Source organism: Salvia hispanica, chromosome 4, assembly GCF_029641045.1.
Source record: "Salvia hispanica isolate PSC_SH4W2 chromosome 4, Shi_PSC_v1, whole genome shotgun sequence".
Classification (NCBI taxonomy): domain Eukaryota; kingdom Viridiplantae; phylum Streptophyta; class Magnoliopsida; order Lamiales; family Lamiaceae; genus Salvia; species Salvia hispanica.
In genome coordinates, this window is record NC_142695.1 from 51,990,769 (window position 1) to 52,010,627 (window position 19,859).

At 38.0% G+C, this 19,859-nt stretch overlaps 5 protein-coding genes across 6 annotated transcripts; 2 read left to right on the forward strand and 3 right to left on the reverse strand.

The window, feature by feature from the left end:
- Positions 1-2,589: 2,589 nt before the first annotated feature.
- Positions 2,590-4,573, forward strand: LOC125197340 (plasmodesmata-located protein 2). Its single transcript, XM_048096074.2, has 3 exons — positions 2,590-3,723; positions 4,022-4,135; positions 4,246-4,573. Exons 1-3 carry the CDS (start codon positions 2,958-2,960, stop codon positions 4,251-4,253), a joined length of 888 nt encoding a protein of 295 aa, XP_047952031.1. The 5' UTR covers positions 2,590-2,957; the 3' UTR covers positions 4,254-4,573.
- A 1,686-nt stretch (positions 4,574-6,259) lies between these two features.
- On the forward strand, positions 6,260-10,477 carry LOC125194116 (nuclear transport factor 2-like). The gene is made up of 9 exons (XM_048092159.2): positions 6,260-6,571; positions 7,263-7,397; positions 8,032-8,338; positions 8,910-9,172; positions 9,267-9,447; positions 9,551-9,672; positions 9,746-9,811; positions 9,909-9,990; positions 10,104-10,477. The coding sequence occupies exons 1-9, from the start codon at positions 6,533-6,535 to the stop codon at positions 10,283-10,285; spliced, it is 1,377 nt and encodes a 458-aa protein (XP_047948116.1). The 5' UTR covers positions 6,260-6,532; the 3' UTR covers positions 10,286-10,477.
- A 69-nt stretch (positions 10,478-10,546) lies between these two features.
- Positions 10,547-11,695, reverse strand: LOC125194117 (DNA damage-repair/toleration protein DRT102-like). The gene has a single exon (XM_048092160.2). The coding sequence runs from the start codon at positions 11,630-11,632 to the stop codon at positions 10,694-10,696; it is 939 nt and encodes a 312-aa protein (XP_047948117.1). The 5' UTR covers positions 11,633-11,695; the 3' UTR covers positions 10,547-10,693.
- Positions 11,696-12,339: 644 nt separating this feature from the next.
- Positions 12,340-15,453, reverse strand: LOC125196964 (3-isopropylmalate dehydratase large subunit, chloroplastic-like). 2 transcript variants are annotated; one of them, XM_089056139.1, is made up of 15 exons: positions 15,309-15,453; positions 15,035-15,136; positions 14,791-14,961; positions 14,559-14,711; positions 14,415-14,483; positions 14,217-14,333; positions 14,027-14,101; positions 13,882-13,959; positions 13,718-13,812; positions 13,571-13,620; positions 13,436-13,479; positions 13,154-13,285; positions 13,041-13,088; positions 12,808-12,966; positions 12,340-12,676 (listed from the first exon to the last, which is right to left on the reverse strand). In XM_089056139.1, exons 1-15 carry the CDS (start codon positions 15,354-15,356, stop codon positions 12,536-12,538), a joined length of 1,482 nt encoding a protein of 493 aa, XP_088912265.1. In that variant the 5' UTR covers positions 15,357-15,453; the 3' UTR covers positions 12,340-12,535. The 2 variants fall into 2 exon arrangements, with proteins under 2 accessions (XP_088912265.1, XP_088912264.1); XM_089056138.1 differs by having other exon boundaries at positions 13,436-13,472; positions 13,546-13,620; positions 15,309-15,452.
- A 1,878-nt stretch (positions 15,454-17,331) lies between these two features.
- On the reverse strand, positions 17,332-19,456 carry LOC125196978 (uncharacterized). The gene is made up of 3 exons (XM_048095657.2): positions 18,939-19,456; positions 17,738-18,211; positions 17,332-17,583 (listed from the first exon to the last, which is right to left on the reverse strand). The coding sequence occupies exons 1-3, from the start codon at positions 19,395-19,397 to the stop codon at positions 17,521-17,523; spliced, it is 996 nt and encodes a 331-aa protein (XP_047951614.1). The 5' UTR covers positions 19,398-19,456; the 3' UTR covers positions 17,332-17,520.
- Between the last annotated feature and the right edge of the window lie 403 nt (positions 19,457-19,859).

Genomic DNA, 19,859 nt, shown 5'->3' on the forward strand with positions numbered 1-19,859 from the left:
AATCTAGCTCTTAAAAACATGCAAAATCCGTGTTTGTCATGCCACCACCCCTTAAAATAACACCATACCACCATTTCTAGCCAATCATTTGTACACGTGGACGAATAATAAGCTGCCACGTGGCAAAAAGAAGACCCCCAAAAAAGACGGCCAACAATTTGATGGTCTTTATACAACAATTTTTCTTGTCCAGCAATATCCGACACACTATACAGCAATCTATAGATTGCTGTGTAGTGTTTGTAATATTGCTGTGTAGCGTTTATAATATTGCTGTATAAGTGGTGTCACGGTGTCACTTTAAGAAGGGTTGTCATTTTAACGCAAACCGTTGTGTGTATTTATATGGATGGCTTGATTTAAGCAAATATATACTCTAATCATCTCACCACATCTCCAATCTCTCTGTCTAATCCGCTGCATCATTATATTGGCTTTAATTTTATACTCCACTATTTTGTTTGGGAAATGTATATAAATTTCAAAATTTTAAATACTCCAATGAAGATAAATTTTTTAAATATTCTTTCTAACTTCAATCATCATTTTTAAAAAAAAAAAATCTAATATAATGAATTTAAACTTTATTTAAATAATACATTATACAATTAAATTTTTTAAATTCTATACTTATAGGTACTTAATAGATTTAATACTCATTCTTAATTTTATTATTACAAAATATTATTGAATCTAGAATTTATATTTATAAAATTAATAAATCAATTTAATTGCTTGAGTTCTTATAGGATCAAAATAAAGATTTGATATGAGTTAACTTTTGATAATAATTTGATTGATGTATATTTAGATAAAAGATAGTAATTTGATATTAATTGTCATTTTCTTTTATGATTAATTGATATATATTTATTTATTCAATTATTATTTAATTCAAAATAAGGGTATATTATTCCATATTGTAATTTGGCTTATGACAAAGTGACATAGGGGTATTATGGCTTCGAGACATTATGTCTCTAAATCATCACTCATAAGATATATGTTGGAGAAGTAATTTAATTTGGAGGAAATATTTGAAAGGATGATGGGTGGAATATATGAGATATGTTTTAGAAGATGTTGTAACGTGGGAAAACAAATGAATACTCTATTTCTCAAACTTCTAAACTTCTCAACTTGTTCAGCTTATAGAAAATGATACAACTATGTCATTTTATACTCGATAATTATTCTACTCGATTCTTGAATATTTTATATCTAGATTTTTCTCCATAAAAATCTTATTATTTTACTACATTCTAGAGATTTCTACTAAAAATATCTATATATTTCTCACGCCTATTCTAGCCAATTCTACATAATATTTAGATATTTCCATTACAAAATCAAGTTTATATTTTAATATTCCAACAGGTCCAAACCGGCGGTTCAACGGTGCGGCTCAACAATTCAAGTAGGTTTTTTGATTAGATCTTAGGCTTTTTCAGGTGTAGTGTTTGCAGAAAAGTGGTCAGAAAATGCCGATTCCAATTTGGGCACATACAACCATGAATTTATCCTCAATCGGCCATAACAACAAATTCATCATCCCTCTTAGAGCCTCGTCCAACTCCACTGACCCAAGCTTCATATTCACACCCAAATTTTCCATAAAACAATGCATATTGATTACTTTCCCATAGAATTCATACAGTAGTACTCCTATGTTTGGGCTGGCCCAAAGAGAAGTACACGGAGTAATCGAAATGGAACATAATTAATCTATTGCGACACTAACATTTGATTCAGTAGACATCATATAGACTAAATAAATTACTCATTTCTACTAAGTACTCCATAGATTAGTATATTTAGTAGTAGTATATTTATTCAATTGTCTCCATAGATTTGTTACACAGATGCAAATAATTGACACGAAAAAATAGAACAATGCCATCGACTCAATTCTATAAGAAGCGTTAATCTTGCACGTGTTCGCATTGATCACATGAGACAATGCACTAAATCACTCTAATTAATTCATGATTGATTCAATTAAGTAGTAATACATAATCAACACAATTTATACCTTAACGGATATTTTGTGTTTGTCTAAGAAAAATAATTAACCATTTATATTTTATAATGACAACTTGTTTCTTAAAAGAGGAACGCAGAGATACAAATAAGTGACATGAATACAAATCTCAATAGATTACCGATTACCGTAGAGACACAAAATAGTGTAGACTACTAAAAAAATACATATAAATTAAAATTAAAATAAAATATTATAGTACTAAAAAATAGAAGAAAAATCACTGCAAAGTGGCCACTGTTTGCATCATCTCTAAGTGAGATATTCGTTTTATTCTATACAATTCATTGTATATACAGCTAACTTTCTAGACTTCAAGATAATTTTTGTATTAATTCACAATATATATTTCATATCAGTATTTCTTTCCTTCTTCCCTCCTCTTCTTTTTTGGCTTTGGTTTTTGTCAATAAATAAATGCACTGTTCTTGCTAAGGTTGTCATGACATATACACCCAAACTGCATTAAGTCCCACACGCTCCTTTTGTATGCCAATCGACAAAAGATAAGATTGAATTACACATTTTATATTCAAATTCAAACTCAGTTACAACTATTCAAAAACAAAATTAAATACTCCTTAAACTAGCACTCCCCCAAAACCAAGATTCTTTACTTCAATTCATCTCCCTTTAAAGAGCCAGATATATATCAGTGAAGCAGAAGTCTTCTGATAAATATAAAGTGAACCCTATTTCTACACTAGAAAAAACCTAACCTACAAGATTTGTTACCAAGAATCCAGCCCATCAACCTTTCCTCATTCTTCATTGAAAACCCACATTCCCAACCTTCCCAAAATCCAATCTTTAAACCTCCAGCACAAACAAGCCAAACATTTCAAGGTGAAGGAGCCTAAAAAAGAGAAAAGGAAAAGAAAAAAAGAGCATGATTTGAAACATCAAGATTCAGCCAATGAGTCTCATCCCACTTCTCCTCCTCATTTTAGCCTCTCTTAGCCTCATCCCTCCCTCCAAATCTGCACCTGATTTCACCAACATAGTGTACAAGGGCTGTGCGAAGCAGTCTCTATCAGATCCAACAGGAGTGTATGGTCAAGCACTCTCCTCCTTGTATGGCACCCTTCTCTCACAATCCTCAAAGTCCAAGTTCTACAAGACATCCACTGGCAGTGGGCAGTCTTCAATCTCTGGCCTTTTCCAATGCAGGGGCGATTTATCAAATGTTGACTGCTACAGCTGTGTGAGCAGGCTGCCCATACTCATAGACAAGCTCTGTGGCAAGCCTATTGCAGCAAGAATGCAGCTTTATGGCTGCTACATGCTCTATGAGGTTGCAGGTTTTGCCCAGATTTCTGGGATGGAAATGCTGTTTAAAAGCTGTAGTGGGACTAATGTTGGTGGGGCTGGATTTGAGGAGAAGAGGGATACTGCTTTAAATTCACTTGAGAATGGGATGAGTGGTGGAAATGGTGGGTTTTTCACCACCAGTTATCAGGATGTTTATGTGTTGGGGCAATGTGAAGGTGATGTGGGGGCTTCTGACTGTGTGGAGTGTGTGAAAAATGCTGTCCAGAAATCTCAGGTTGAGTGTGGGAGCTCCATCTCTGGTCAAATCTATCTTCACAAGTGTTTCATTAGCTATAGCTTTTACCCTAATGGGATCCCCAAGAAATCATCTTCTGCTTCCTACTCATCTCCATCTTCATCTTCATCTTCAGGTACTAGTCTTGTTTTTTGATTTTCTTCAATGTTTTCTTGATTTTGTTTATTTAATGCTGAGTAGGGGTGGGTATAAATGTTGTTGATACTAATTTAAGGCTTTTCCATCATTGATTTGTGAGCTTGTTTCCTTTCTTTAAACTAATTTATTAGTAAATTATTTCATGAGATATGTGCTTATGAGTATTAATAATGGAGGTGTTCACATGTGGGCTTTAATGATTTGCCAGTATGAAGTAGATGTTTGTTGAGCTTAGATTTCATTAATGCAAGTTGGATTTTCATTGTTTATTTTAGGGGGAGAGCCTAATACAGGAAAGACAGTGGCTATCATAGTAGGAGGGGCAGCAGGAGTGGGGTTTTTGGTCATTTGCTTGCTCTTTGCAAGAGGTTTATTGAAGAAAAAAGATGGTAAAGCATTCAAATAGCTGCAACATGTTTTCTTGATTATTGAATCTTGTTTGAGATGATCATATGCTCTTTTTCCCCCTATGTTAATGCATTGATGTTTCACTCTGCAGATTACTAAGGGCCTAAGGACTCTTTAAACACCGACAAGTATTTCGAACGGGGAGCAGTTTTGTCTTTGATACTACACAAACTAGAAAACCACTGCTGGTTTTTTCCTTCTGCTAAGGAATGTGTGTTAAGTTTGAAATCAAACTTAACTGTTGTTGTATCTACATTGTAGATTTCATTAGTCTAAGTCGGTTTTTTAGCTTGTGTAGATTTGTTGATTTCATTTTGTGGCTGGTAAAAGTTGGGGATATTATTATAACTTTTGTTGAAGAACTTACTTATGGTCAGCAATGGAGGGAGATATGATATGATAATGTTTTGGTTGTGGAAGGGAATGGCACCATCAACTTGCTATTGAGTAGTACCAAACAGATTTTGGCCTATTATTCCATTCACCATGTGATTTTCTTGTCTCTTTTCTTCAATAATTCTTCAATGATTTTATGCTTTTAAGAAAAAGCACACTCCTCTATGTGTATTGTGTTGTGTGTTTGTCTAGGTCAAATGTTGACAAAGATCCAACCCATAGTCATAGAAGGGCCAAAATTGTGAATCTGTTTCCAGCTTGTGAAAAATTCAGTCTTTCTGAGCAGCTTTATTCCTAGTCAAATGGCATCAGACAGAGCACCTCTCTCAACTCCCAATGCAAACCAACAAGATTTTGAATCCAAATACTTAGAAACTGACTTTGCATTTGGATCCCAACAGGAAAGATATAATCTTCCCAACTTAAGAAGATGATAACAGATGGTACCAAGAGTGTTGTATTCCATAAATTAGCACATCATATTGGCAAAGACAATCATAGAAACAAAGCCAAGAAAATTCTTGCATTGTGTTTAACTATATACTTGCATGTTTACATCTCCAAGATTTGAGACCCTGAAAACAAAATTCTATCTTTACTCAAGCAAGAAGTGAGTAATTTCCTGATCTGCAAAACTCATGGTTCTAGATGCTCTTCTTGTTCACAAATCTGTTTGAATGCATTGCTGGTCTCCTCTCATGTAGCCTGCTTTGAAGCCTCTGACTGCTGATAAATCGTTCTCGCATTCGACTGTTCATATTTGTGCTCTTCTAAACAAAACTAAAGAATGAAACTCCATGACAGTTTCAATTGATCCTATATTTCCTATTCAAGTAGTTTCAATGCTGAGTTTTGCTAGTTTTCACTTTGATCACTAGTTTTCATTGCCTTGCTGTTGAAATATCAACTTTGGATTCATTTCTCTCAGACAGAAATGGAGTCATCACTATGAGCAATACACAATCTACGAGAGAACTACTCTCACCTCTAAAGAGCCACAATTCATGCTAGATAGACCACAGGTGTAAGATCAACACAAGATCGGGAGACGCAGAATGTGCGACTTCACACGCACCTAACTGAGTCCAAGAAGCCTGCACGCGTAAAAGAAAGACCAACTCCAACGGACGACAAAAGAGAAAGGGCAACATACCGCGAGGATTCCATCGGAAAACCAACCTGTGTGCTAGCTAATGCAGAAAGTAGTAAAAAGACATGTTAATTAATCACTAATGTCTATGAGCAATAGTCATAACCTTCTTTTATTTCATTCTTTTCAGTCTAAATGTACGCTTGGAATACTTATTTACTATTGGTGTGACTCATTTGAGAATAATGGTTCATGCACCTTTGTTCTCAAAACATTTCCATAATTTCAAGGCTTGTTCTTCGAAATGAGATGTGGAATGTTTATGTATTTTTAGAACACTGGAAAAATATGCTGAAGCACAATTAATGGGTACTATTTTTATATGATCTTTTACTAAATATATCTACTATTATCCCCTTTTAGACAAATGCTTATTTACCATTTAAATAGCTTCAGAATTTCAAGATTTTTAATGATTTGTAAAACGCCCCTGTTTGGATAAAAATAAAAGTGCATTTATTAGTAGTATAAATGTAAAAATTACTACGAAAAAGAAATAATGGATGGTGAAAAAGATGCGAATAAATAAAAACAATACAAAAAAGTTGTAGTCTTTTTTTTTGGTAACACTGCATATACCAGCAGCGCAAGAGTCAAATCCACACACACAGAGATCACACTCATCAGTAGCAGCACCACAACTGAGAGCAACTGTCTGCGTGTGAGTGTGTTTCATGGTCGAATTGACGAAGGGGGCTAATGTGAATTCCCGAAACTGGATGTGCCTTGGTTGGGATTGATTGGGTTTGATTTTTTTATCAATTATAGATCTTGGTGATTGGGGTTTCTAGATCTGGGGTTTCTCGTTTGAATCTGGGTTTTTTATCTCGCGATGGCCACGGCTTATCCCCTGCCCGTCACTGCTGCACAGGTCTTATCTCTCTCTCTCTCTCTAAACCCTTAGGCTTATTGGTTACTCCATATGTTTCCTGTCTGTTTTTGGCGCTGTACAACTGGAGGAGCATGCGGTGCAATACCAGATTGTACCGTGTGAATTTTAGTGAATAGATGTTTTTAAATGTATGTACAAATGTGGCTCTGTCTTTGAAGTATCTAGCTTTGGTTTATGTTTGAGAATTGAGAAGTTGGTATATTGTTTTCTGTGTAGACTATTTTGGGCCATAATTTGGTTGTGTTTATGTATTTTGCGGATTTGTAATCGGTTATTATGCATTTAAGGCCCTGTTGCCCAAATGAAGATTACTTTTGCATTAGGTCTCTCTTTTTTTGATGGGAATGTGGAGGTTTTAGTATCATGCAGTATGCTAGTAAAGTTCCTGGTCTCAACACAGAACAAAAAAAGATTCTAATAAAGGGATAGAGACACAGGCTAATGTGATTATTTCTCAATTGTAACTCAATTGTAATGCAGATGCATAACTATGCTACTGTTGTATTGTAGTATGTTTTTGATTCTTCAAGTCTGTTTTTTCAACCGTGTTCCATCTATTGGGAGGTGGGACTGTAGAAGAAATGTCCCCTGAATAATATAGGAAAAGGTTTTATAGATCATATATATGTGATCGAATCATTGATGGATATTATTGATTTTTTTTTTCTAGGTGGGTACATACTTTGTTGGACAGTACTATCAGATGCTACAGAATCAACCGGATTTTGTGCATCAGTTTTACAGTGATTCCAGCACCATGCTTCGAATTGAAGGGAACACACGAGAAACTGCTAGTGCTATGCTGGTAACTTTTGTGAATCTTTTATCATGTGCATACAGCATACCACAGATTGGAGTAGTTAATTTATTCTTTGCAATTTGCATTTATCAATAACTCAATATTATGATGCATGTAATCCTTTTTTGTATGATTCTGCTCTAATAATGTTAAGATACAGTCTCGCTTCTTATCTATCATCATAAGTGGATTTACCATATAGCTCTTTCTAAATCAACATTGTGCTGTTAAAATCCATTAGACATGAGATTGTATTCTGCAGGCTTGGCCTGGTTAACGGCATTCCAAGCATAAGATGACAACATAATCTACATTACTTATAGTATTTCTGATATTTCATGATGGATTCTAAATATTACTACTACTACTATTACAATTTTTTTGATATCTTATGGTAAGTATTAGTTCAATCTTTTAAATTGTGTAAATAGATTGGAACTCTGTCCCTATCTCTATTTGTTTGTGGTTACTGGATGAACATCTCTGCTAAACACACTATTCTAATGATCGAACCCAACATGTCACATGATATATAACACTTCTATAGAATGACCAGTGTAAAATGTAATATACTTGCAGATTTAATTTGTTGTTAGAAACTGATACATGTTAAGCCCTCCCTTCTCTTAAATTGTTGCAGCAAATTCATCAACTTGTCATGTCATTGAGCTATACGGCTATAGAAGTCAAGACTGCACATTCTTTAGAATCTTGGAATGGTGGTGTTCTAGTGATGGTTTCGGGTTCAGTTCATTTAAAGGGTTACAATGTGAGGAAAAAGTTTGTGGAAACCTTTTTCCTAGCACCTCAAGAGAAAGGATATTTTGTTTTGAATGATATCTTCCACTATGTTGACGACGAGCTAGCTCTGCACCATCCAATTGCCTATTTACCTCAGGGCAATCTCGATCAAAAGATCCATTCTCCAACTATAGTTCGAGAACAAGGTCCGTTTATTGAAATCTGTCATTTTTAAGGGGCAATCACATTTGTGTCCCCAACCTTTTGCATTTTCTTGAAAATGTACTCAATTAATGTTCACTTAAAAAACCCTGAACTTTGATTTATGCCCTTACTTGACATAATTTGGCAATGGAACAATGAGTCAATTTGCCCATTCTAGGGTGGATTGTTTCTGATTGAGGTGGATCTTTTTTTTGCACGTCACCCACTAAATGGCTTTCCCAGGAAAAACACTTAAATTAGAGTGACAAGGGTGGGTTTCTTTTTCTGCAAAACGCTACCAATTAGTGGGTGAGGTGGAATAAAAACCCACGGTATCCACCTAAGAATTCAGTGAGCTTACTCATCATTCCATTGCCGGATTAAGTCAAGCAGGAGAACATTTAAACTATTTTCGAAGTTAAGAGTTTTTGTAGTGAATGCATTCGTTGGGGATATTTTCAAGAAAATGCTGAAAGTCGGTGACACAATATGATTAACTATTTCTTTAACTATTTCGTCCTTCTGATACAGCCAATAATTTACCTGATGTTAAATAGTTGCATACTTTTGCAGTGTCGTATGTGATGGGTGGGAATATCCAGCCTAGGGAGTTCACAGTGCCTGCAAAGCTTGAAGAGAACGGCCCTATCAATGGCAATAACTATCAAGAGGAACATATACAGCAAGTCCCTGAAACAGAGAAGATCCTTGAGGAGAACTTTGCAGTTCATTCGAATGGTTCACTTCAGGGAACAATGAACTCTGTACCTGACCATTTCTCGCCGCCTGTCGAAGAGCCTGCAATGGAGCCACAAAAGCATACATATGCTTCTATAGTATGTTATCACATCTAAGTCTCACAATTCCATTTGCTCAAATAAGTGTGAACTCATTATACCTCTATTATTTTTTTTCTTGTGATTTCTGTAGTTACAGGTTAAGGGGCAGCCTGTTCCAGCAGTGACTTCTCAACCTTCGTTTAACAAGCCTACTACGCCAGATTGGCAACACGGGCCTGAAGTCCCTAGCCAGCCACCAGCTGCATCATCAAACCAAATGGAAAGGTCTGGAACTGAAACCTTCGAAGACACAATAGCTATGGAAGATGAAGGTGATTCTAAAATTCAAATTCACGTTTCACAGTTCGTGAAAGCAAGCCTTTGATGGTGGCAGTAAGTATATATTCACGTTCTATCTTCCTATTTCTTCTACAGTGGAAGTCAAGTCGGTGTACGTAAGAAATGTGCCTACTACAATGTCTGCTTCTGAAATTGGGGAGGAATTCAAAAAGTTCGGAAAGCTGAGGCCAGATGGTGTTGCCATTAGAACCCGAAAGGTCTGTTTCTGCCTTACCAGTTTCTCCTTCATACTTTTCAAGTTGATATCTAAATTCTATTTCATCTTTGCAGGATATAGATGTATGCTATGCTTTTGTTGAATTTGAAGACATCTCCGGGGTGCAGAATGCTGTCAAGGTCCGAATATTTGCTGTTATTTATCTCCCTCAGTTTTATGCATCGTTTGGAACGACTCTTTTAAATGTTATTAACCGGTGCACTTCCATATTTTCAGGCATCCATGGTTAATATTGGTGGATACGAACTCTACATTGAAGGACGGAGACCTAACAGAAACAATCCCATTCGAGGCGGAAGTATGTATAATACCATCAAACGCTTATCAAATTATCCTTTGAAACAACTCAAGTTCATAGCAGCAAGCTATCATGTCTGATGTTCTTGATCATGGATGAATTGTTTTGAACAGGAACACGGGGTAGAGGCAGGGTTAGCTACCAGATACAGGGAACGAGAGGGCGTGGTTTCAGCAGCAGGGTGGGCAATGAAGACGGGTTTGAGCGTCCTTACAGCAGACCGAGGGGGAACGGTTTCTATAGGCAAGCTCCTCGCCAACAAGGATCGTCGAACGGGCAGCACTATTCGGAATGAGTTGCCATTTTGCATCTGAGGGCAAGTAATTTTGGAGTATTTCGCTTACTGTCATAGTTTTCCACCTTATTCTTCTTAATTTACATAATTTAAGAAAGCAAATTAATTAGATATTCTGGAACATGTTCGTTCTATATATACTGATTTGAGGCTATCCATTTATTATTATTATTATAATTATTATTTGTGCTATTTAGGATTTCTGTTTTTCTTGTTTATACTAATTAGCCACGACGAAAATTTGAAAAGGATTCCAAGAAATGACAAATTTGACAAACTCTGCTTATTTATTTACATAGCAAAAACATGAAATTGCAAAAAACACAAATTTGAACCCAAATCCAAATGAGAAAATCTCACAGAAGGTGAAAGAATTTACAAGGAAGCACAAACAACAAATCTTCATCATCAGTCCTTAATTTCAGCAGCAATGGCGGCATTTGCAGCAGCGAGATCTTCATCCAGGAGCAAGTCCCAATGCCCATCCCACTTGATGAAGAACTCAGTATCCTCGAAATACTTGACCCTGTGCACATCTCCCGCCGGCGTGAACAGAAAATCCCCATCCACCAAATCATACTTCTCCTTCTTCGTCAGATTCCACACGCACTTCTTCCCCTTCATCACCACCAAATCATGCCCGAACGTATGGTGATGCGCCGGCTCCACGCTGCCGCCCTTAAACCTAACGATCGCCGATGTCGGCGTCTCCCTCAGAATTATCATCGATCCACCGGGCATCACATCAACAGGCGTAAAATCCTTCTCCTGCCGCGATCTCGCCAGAGAGCACACGAAGCACGGCGGATCGACGGCCGGAGCGTTTCCACCGCTGATTTTGGACATCTCCGCGACGGATCCATCGAAGAACGTCTGGATCTCGGCTGGCCACGGCTCGGATCCGGAGGCTGGGCAGGGAGATTTGAACGGTGTGTTGAGGAAAGCGGTTAGGATATCGGCGGCGACTTCCGGCGCGGTGGACATGCCGGAGACGGCGAGGACGTTGCAGTTGTTGATGGATCGGGCGTTCAGGGCTTCGGCGACGGTGAGGCAGGTGGCGGCGTAGACTCCGGGGAATTTATTGGCGAATATGGCGACGCCGACGCCGGTGCCGCAGGCGAGCAGGCCGCGGGTTTCGGTGGCGGAGTTGGATTTGGCGGCTTCACTGACGCGTCGGCCGATTTCCTCGCCGATGGAGTAGTATTTGGTGGTGCCGAGGTCTTCGACTTCGATGTTGAGGGAGCGGAGCTGAGCGACCAGCGCGTCCTTGAGGCTGCTGCCGAAATCATCTGCTCCGGCTATGATTTTCAAGGGGCGGTTGTTGGCCGTTGAATTGATCTCTGCCATGGCTGAAGGATGGAGCAGTAACAGTAACTGAGCTCTTTGCTCTTGTGAGTGTAATATATCTACGATTTTTTTTATAGAAAAACTAGAAAGAGTAATATTTTTATTTAAAAAAATGTGTGGACCAAGAACATTTATACTAGATATGATCATATGATTGCCAAGCAGGTTATGTTAAATTATTGTTGCTCATAAAGTATCGAATTAAAAATAATTTTATAAAGATTATAATCGTTACATATGCTCCGATATCCAAATTTGAAAATAATTCTTCAACTTTCGTATTTTTTAGAAACAGTTTAATGTCAATTTAGCTTATAATATCTCAATATAATATATATGAAATGTCAATTCCAAATTGTATTTACATATTCAAGACATCATATTGATATGTTTAAAACACTATATTGACATTTTAATTCAAAATTCTAAATTTGGTAGTTTTTCTTATTTTCTTAATTAAAAAAATAAAATAAAATTACACGTGATAAATTATAGACCACATGATCTCTAGTTAGTTATAGTTTAAAATATGGGAATAGTCAGCAATCGATCACATCTCATGTAAACAATAAAACAATGTAAATAATTTGCAATTACGTATATTTATATACTCTTAATTGCACAGATATACTGTTGTAATTTTAGAAAATTTGTAATAGCACGCATATAAGCTCTTTAGAAATTATATCTATTCACAAACATGGATATCTGTAAATATGTTATGCTATTTATATGGAATCAAAAGATGACTATCACAATATCATTCACACACATGCAACAAGCATATGGGGTTGGTTTATAATAATTTATTACAAATACCAAACATATTAAAGCTATTTAATTTGCCTCAACTAGCAATATCATAAAGTGACACGCTTCAACTCTAGATATTAACAAAACAATTTACTGCAAAAATTCTCTAGGATCAGTGACAAATCCAGTTAGTGCAGATGCAGCAGCTGTATAAGGGGAAGCTAGGTAAACCTGGCCTTCTTTATGCCCCATTCGGCCCGGGAAATTCCTATTCGTCGTTGAAACACATACCTGAATACAAAGTACCATCATCAATAGGTAACTCAGACAATGTTGTATTCTCTGATAAACTGTCACAACTACGGATCACACGACATTCATAACAATGTCTATTCATTAGAAAGGAAAATAGTGCAACTTGCCAGAGGCTCGTTGATGCGTGCATAGGTGTCTCTAGGTCCTCCCATGCAAGCACCACAGGTGGGGCTTGCCGGAGTATCACAACCAGCTTCTTCGAATATCTGTGAGCAAGTTTTTCCACCGGATTCTGGGAGTGGAAGGCTATATATATTCATCCACACCTGAAAAACTACAGTTTTAAGATGCATAGATGAAAGCTTAGATTTAGTTTATTCAAAATTGCTTGAAACATTACCTTCTGTGTTGCAGGAACAAGAAATGTTGGGACTTTGACCTTTTTTTCCTATATCAAACATGTTTGTAAATAATACTATATCCAACTAAATAGAAAAAGAAAAGTATTCTTACAGAAGCAAGAAAAACTTTGGCAGCTGCCATGAAATCCTCTGTCTTCCCACCGGTACAAGATCCTATATATACTCTGTCGATTTTCACGTCTTTGCACTCTCTTGCTGATGCCCGGTTGTCGGGTGAGTGAGGCTGAGTAAGGAAATACACAAAATAAGAGAGACATATCATACTTTCTCTACACATCTATAGCTCTAAAACTATATCATATTTTCTTACAATGAGTAAACTCTGTCATAAAGTATCTATGCATTAACACTTGTCAAAGATTTAATTGCTCACCTTGGCCACCAAGGGCTCCAACTTTGAGATGTCAAAGCTGTATTCTGAGAGAAATCAATTCAAAACTCAAAAGAGAGAGAGCTATTAGCATACATTTATCTCAAACAAACCTGCATATAAATGTGCAAGTGCTACCTTGCTTGTCCATCACTATAAACTGGTTCATAAGGCACCGATGTCTTGTCCTAAGAATAAAGTGCAAAATATTAGTATTTGTGGTGATGACTGAAGAAATGTGTTTTGAGAGTATGGTGTATATCAAAGTCACGCACGCCACACTACCTGAAGATACTTGAAGGTTGTAGCATCAGCAGGGACGATGCCGTTCTTTCCCCCAGCTTCAATGACCAGTTGCACAATGTCATTCTATCTTCCATCTATAGAGAAACACAGTCAATCAAACACACATTGGTGACTAAATTACGAATCGTGAGATATAAACTTACAGTAAAGCTTTCAACAGTAGACCCAACAAATTCCATGGATTTATATCTTGAACCAGCCACAAATATTTCGCCAATAATCTACACAAAAGTTGACAAACTCAAGGCATTGTGGGTTGTAACTCTACATGATAATAAACGTACTTACTTGCAGAATCAAGTCTTTCGCAAGCACACAATCAGGCATTTCACCATCCGATACGAATCTCAGAGTCGGGGGCACCTGCAAACGAATCGATGAGCGAAAAAGAAATACACATATGATTTGTAAGTTAGGCTTATGATATTAGTTGGCTTATATTCAAGCAATAACTAATTCTTTAGTAAAAACTCACTACCTTAAGCAAAAGCTTTCCAGTACCGAGCACAAAACCTGCATCAGTAATTCCAATTCCCGTAGCGAATTGACCAAATGCTCCAGCGGTACATGTGTGGGAGTCTGTGCCCAACAAGATCTGTAAGAACAACAAACAACACATCATAACAATTCTCAACAACAAAAGGAAACTGAAATAGTATGAAAAACACTATTTAACCTCTCCAGGTCTGCAGTGGCCTTCTTGGGCAAGAGCGACGTGGCACACGCCTTTGTAATCTGGATTCGCCTGTATGTTAAGAAGCAAAACAAGATTCAGTCCTTTTTTATACAAAAACTGGAATTTTAGCATCCAGTTACCAACCTTGAAATCTGCAACATCCTTAATATCATAGAAGTACTTGATATCTTGTTCGGTACAAAATTCCCTCAAGGTGTTGACATTACGGTTGGCTAGCTCATCCGTTGTGAATATGTAATGATCCGGAATGACTATAACTTTTTCGCGATCCCACACCTGCACATGTAGAAAAGGAGCAAAACAACTCAGCATGTTACCAACAATCATCCACATATCCATGCTTTACAAAAATGACCTTTGCATTTTCTCCAAACTCTCTCTTGAAAATTCCAAAGGCGCCCGGGCCACATACGTCATGAGTCATCAGAACATCCACATTGGCCCATACATTGTCACCAGGCCTCAACTGACTTTTCTCTGAAGCTCTTGCCACTATCTTTGCTGTCATTGTCATTCCACTCTTCACCTAAAAAATTGAAAAAATTCCAAAATATTCTCCAATGCTTATAGTATCAAAAACCTTCAGATTGACTACTTACCGTGCCAGTTGTGGAAGGCTCGCGCGTGAATTTTTGAGGTGTGATCGCAGAAACTATACTTGTGGAGGCATGTGTCTTGGGAACTGAAAAGCCAACATATTTCTACCAAAAAAAAGTTAAGAAACAAACAAACTAGAGTCTAAAGACATGTGATGGTTGGTCCTAGAGCCCAGTTGGAGAATTAAACATAATTTCGTAATCATAGATGAATACTAAAACACACATACAAATACTAAAATACATATAAAAAATTTGAGTTGATTGAGATGAATACCTTTTGGAGGAGTAAAGATGAAGTTGGGTCGACAGAAAAACAAGCCATGCTTAAGAGTTTAAGGTGATCTGTGTTTTGATGATTAAAACAGGAAACAACCTAATTCATTTTGATAACTTCTCTTGAGACAAATTTGATTTGTCTACGTCTCTGTATAGGTGAATCCACCTCAAAAAGTGTGGATGTCCTACAAGCCACCATTAGTTGACCAAGCTTAATTTTGGAAAAAATGAGAGTTATAGTTCCTGTACTAATTCACATACAACAGGAGCAGTTTTATGTACAACGGCATCCACAGTGGGACGCCCTATGCACCGCCACGTCAGCATTTTTATTCTCCTCCTATTCCACCTGTAGTGGGGCGGACTATAGCCCGTCCTAAGCGATGCCCTAAGCATTTTACTTCTATTTTGTATTTATATTTTTAGGTTTGCAAATGTAAATAAAAACAAACATATAAAAACAACAACATTAAAGGGAAATACTAAATTTACTTAATTAAAAAAAGTTACAAATTAAGAAATAAAAAAAAAGCACTAAATAAAAAAAAGGAGGCTAGTCTAGAGTAGTCCCAACTTGCGGCTGAGGGCATATATCATCCGCTGGATGCCTTTGATTTGAGCCGGGTTGGTCGCCTGCATGAGGGCGGTGTGCGCCTCCAACAACGTCATGTAGTCGGAGGAGGCCGCCAAATCCGCGTAGGCATGGGCCGCAGTCGAAGTTGCGGACGGCGTCGAACTCGGGGTCGGGGACGGGGCCTGGTCAGGCGGCGCGGCGGAGGAGGATGTGGCCTTGCCCTTGCCCTTGGCAGCCTTGACGCCAGGGGGGCGCCGGGAGGACATCGGTGTGCCGGAACTCTCATCCTCGAACACCGGACTGTTGAGGTCCATTGGAGACGCGCCGCTATCGCTACTTGTATAATCAGCGAGGGTGCGCTTCGACGCCCTCCTCCTCGCAGCCGTCGATTGGGGAATCACATCGCCAACGAACTTCTGCTTGTCCCTCAGCAGCGCCCAGGACTGGTAGTGCTTGAAATCGCCGTACAATGAAATGTACGACTGCATCGCTTTATCCCGCACATCTGCGAGATTCTCGCTACTGCCCTGCTCCCTCTCGCACTTCTCGTACTCCCCCGCGAACAAATTTACCTGCTTCTTTATTTGATCCCAGTGCTTGCGGAGCTGCTCCCTGTGGCGCTTGTACGCGTACGCCGGCTTGGCCGCGTTGTATTTCTCGGCGAAGCGCTCCCAATACGCAGTCACCTTCTGGTTGTTGGCGTACGCCGGATCCTCTGAAACATCAATCCAACATCTCGTCAAGACGATGGATTCGGGGTCGGAGTAGTTCGTCCTTCCCGGGGCGAACTCTTCACACACCTCCGTTGTAGGCAACTTCTGGGCTCGTGCCTTGGTCCGCTTCTTCTTGATGGCGGACCCAGACGCAGCGGCGGTGGAGGGAGCGGCGGCGGCGGCGGAGGGGCGGTGGCGGAGGAGGAGCGGTGGGGAGAAGGCTCCATGTCGGACAACCCATACGAGTCGGTGCTGAATTCGAAATCGTACTCGGCGTTGGTGTCGAATGACTGGTATTCGTCGGGTTCTGTACCCCGCCATCGTGCACCACCGAACATCGGACTATTCGGATAATCTCCGGAATCCATTTTGCTTGAAATGTAGAAAATGTAGCGTGAAGTGTGAATATGAGAGTGAAGTGAGTGAAAAATGAAGTGAAAAGGAATATATAGGTTTTGAAAATTTAATAAAATTAAAAAATAAAACGGAAACGCGTCGCATCGTCCGTTACCCATCGTCCGCGTCGTCCACAGTGGCGGACGATGGGTATCCTCCGCGCATCGTCCGCGGACGATGGGTAACTCATCGTCTGCCCTATTGCGGATGCCCTAATATAAGTGAAGTAAAAAGATAGTAAAACCACATGTATCTATTAGTCTGTTCAAAGTAAAAAGTTGTTAATCATTATTCAAACTTTATGGAAGACAAATCACTATAAAAACTACTATCAAACATTTACAACTGCAAATTTATTTCAAATAAATTGCATTGCATTAGTATGTGTAATTGTAAACCACATGACACATATACTGATATACATAACACTAGGTAATAGTACGTGTAGAAAATCAAATACACCACATTACGTACATACAATATTATGCATGAATACACATGCCTAAAAATTTCTAGACTAGGATTTGTCACAAGTTGGTGAAAATGTTGACCGCCAAATCTAACGTATTTAACGCGACATCCATTCGTGCCTGAAAAACACACTCATACTAGTTAGCAACATATCAGGTTGGACCAAATTTGAAGTCTAGATAAAATTTTATGGATTTTCTTTTTAAAATTAATTAATTATATGCCAGTAGACATTATACGTATACAGTGATTTCAGTTCTCTTGTATACATACCAGCCCATCACAGGAAGTGTGTTGACTATGGAGCAAGGTGTAGTTGTCCAAGAACTTGGGACCGCCGGGGTGGGCATCGTGTTGGAAGGCGTTGGACTGATAGCAACGTAAGCATAAATCGAAGGTCTTTTTTCCAGCCTTGAAGCAGTGGACGCACGAGAAGAAAGTTGCGGGGATGAAGTCGCCGCAGCAGTCGCAGAAGGGACGGCCGCTTTGGATGATGTAATTGAGGGTCATCACCTCCCAGAAATCCAGGCTTCCATTGCCGTCCATGTCCAGTTTCTTAAAGAAATCCGGATTGCCTGTTAGCTTGTAGCCTTTCTTGGACATGAACGATGAAAACTCCGACATCTCGACTTTCCCATCTCCGTCGCTGTCCATTGCCGTGAAGAACTGTTTTGCCTTCGACTGGGTTTTCTCCGAGCTTGCTTTGAAATGTGCTACTGCTATTGCGCGCAGTTCCTCCATCACACTCTGTTTTGGTATATGAGTTACAAATAATTTGCTTAGCAAAAACTTGAGTTTTTCAGTCCATTTTCTTTTGGTCAAACTGAACTGAACCGAACAATTCAATTTTTTTGAAAATGAAATTCGAATTGAACCAAATTATCTGAAAAAACTGAACCCCAAAAGAAGGAATCTGAACTAAAAAACTGATCCGAAAAATCAAAATTTCATAAATATATCTAAAAAATCCGAAAAACCGAAATACAAACTACAAAAACCAACCCCGAAAAACCAAAATTGCACAATATATCCAAATAAACTAAAAATCCAGACATTACTTTTTTATAATTAACACTAATAAACCAATTAGTATATCCAAACAATTACAATATTTATATAATTAAATATTATACTATACATTAATTAATACAAATCAACACAAATAGAGTTTGTTTTTAGATAATTTATTATTAACATACAAAAAAGCTATTTGATTTTTTTTTTCTAAATATGAACCGAACTGAAAAACCAAAATTAGCCAAAATTTTAAACCGAATCATATTGAAAACTAACAAAAATCAAACCGAATTTTAAATTACGATTTGATTCAGATCGAATATACGGGGGTTTTGGTTATTTTGCTGACCCTAATGTAAAAAAACATGCCAATCACATCATGAGAAATTGCAAAAACCATTTACAAAAAGAAAAAAAGTGAAAAGGCGAAATATTATAGTTATATAATATATCTAACCTTAGCCGGCTGAGTTTTTGTCTGAATGAAACTGACAAGAGCTGCTTGATCATGCAACATGAAGCTCAATGGATGGCGGTGCTCGAATTTGCCTCCACGATGGCAGTCGCAGCAGAGATCGTAAGTACTAGGAAAGTGATCCAAACAAAGAACACAAGAAAAGTAGGGACCTATTATTTTCTGGTGGCAGCCATCGCAGCGGGAGATACTGATTAATGCTTTCTTTTGATGGTAGAAGACGACAAGAACATCGGAGAAATCTAGGAATCCGGTATTACTGGAATCGAGTTTGTTGAAGAATTCTTCGCCTGAAGGGAAGCAGGCTTTGAATTCTTCCAGACTTATCCTTTCGTCGTCGTTGAGATCTAATCGTGTGAAGAAATCTTTGGCCTCGTCTCGTTGCTCCTCGCTTGATCTCTCGTAGTAAGCTCTCGCAACTCTTCTTAGCCCATCCGCCATCTCTGTCTCGCACACACTTGTATCTTTGTTTGAAAGAGGGTTGTAATTTTAACTTGTAATTAGTGGATGAAGTAATTGAATTAATAGAATGAGACGTGTATAATAGGTAATCAGACCGAGGACTTTAGTGTGGTCCTCGTCTTACTTGTAGATAGCTATAAAAAAGACAACTTCTAAGTACGTATTCAATAATATCTTAATTTTACATTTTTCTCAATTATATCCTAAGTACGTATAAGCTCAATAAATTTGAAAATAAGTTATTAGTACAATGGAATTTTACTAGATCAAGTCCTAGGCATTTGACTACCAAACGTATTAAAATAGAAAGATGTATATCATTTTGCTAGAAAATCGGACTGCAACAAAGTTGACAAGGTCTAAGAGACAGTACTACTATTATTTTATATAATCAACACAGAATAAAATGAGAGTTAATAATTTAAATGGCCTGCAGTCAAA

Excerpts from the sequence above, each read along its gene's own strand:
- LOC125196978 (XM_048095657.2), bottom strand. The coding sequence starts at position 19,397 with ATGGCGGATGGGCTAAGAAGAGTTGCGAGAGCTTACTACGAGAGATCA. Across the intron at positions 18,212-18,938 it reads CAAAAACTCAGCCGGCTAAG|AGTGTGATGGAGGAACTGCG; the intron begins GTTAGATATATT and ends ATACCAAAACAG. Across the intron at positions 17,584-17,737 it reads ACACTTCCTGTGATGGGCTG|GCACGAATGGATGTCGCGTT; the intron begins GTATGTATACAA and ends TGTGTTTTTCAG.
- LOC125197340 (XM_048096074.2), top strand. The coding sequence starts at position 2,958 with ATGAGTCTCATCCCACTTCTCCTCCTCATTTTAGCCTCTCTTAGCCTC. Across the intron at positions 3,724-4,021 it reads ATCTTCATCTTCATCTTCAG|GGGGAGAGCCTAATACAGGA; the intron begins GTACTAGTCTTG and ends TGTTTATTTTAG.
- LOC125194117 (XM_048092160.2), bottom strand. The coding sequence starts at position 11,632 with ATGGCAGAGATCAATTCAACGGCCAACAACCGCCCCTTGAAAATCATA.
- LOC125196964 (XM_089056138.1), bottom strand. The coding sequence starts at position 15,356 with ATGGCTTGTTTTTCTGTCGACCCAACTTCATCTTTACTCCTCCAAAAG. Across the intron at positions 15,137-15,308 it reads CATCTTTACTCCTCCAAAAG|AAATATGTTGGCTTTTCAGT; the intron begins GTATTCATCTCA and ends TTTTTTTGGTAG. Across the intron at positions 13,621-13,717 it reads CAACCTTCAAGTATCTTCAG|GACAAGACATCGGTGCCTTA; the intron begins GTAGTGTGGCGT and ends CTTTATTCTTAG.
- LOC125194116 (XM_048092159.2), top strand. The coding sequence starts at position 6,533 with ATGGCCACGGCTTATCCCCTGCCCGTCACTGCTGCACAG. Across the intron at positions 9,173-9,266 it reads AGCATACATATGCTTCTATA|TTACAGGTTAAGGGGCAGCC; the intron begins GTATGTTATCAC and ends TGATTTCTGTAG. Across the intron at positions 9,812-9,908 it reads GGGTGCAGAATGCTGTCAAG|GCATCCATGGTTAATATTGG; the intron begins GTCCGAATATTT and ends CCATATTTTCAG.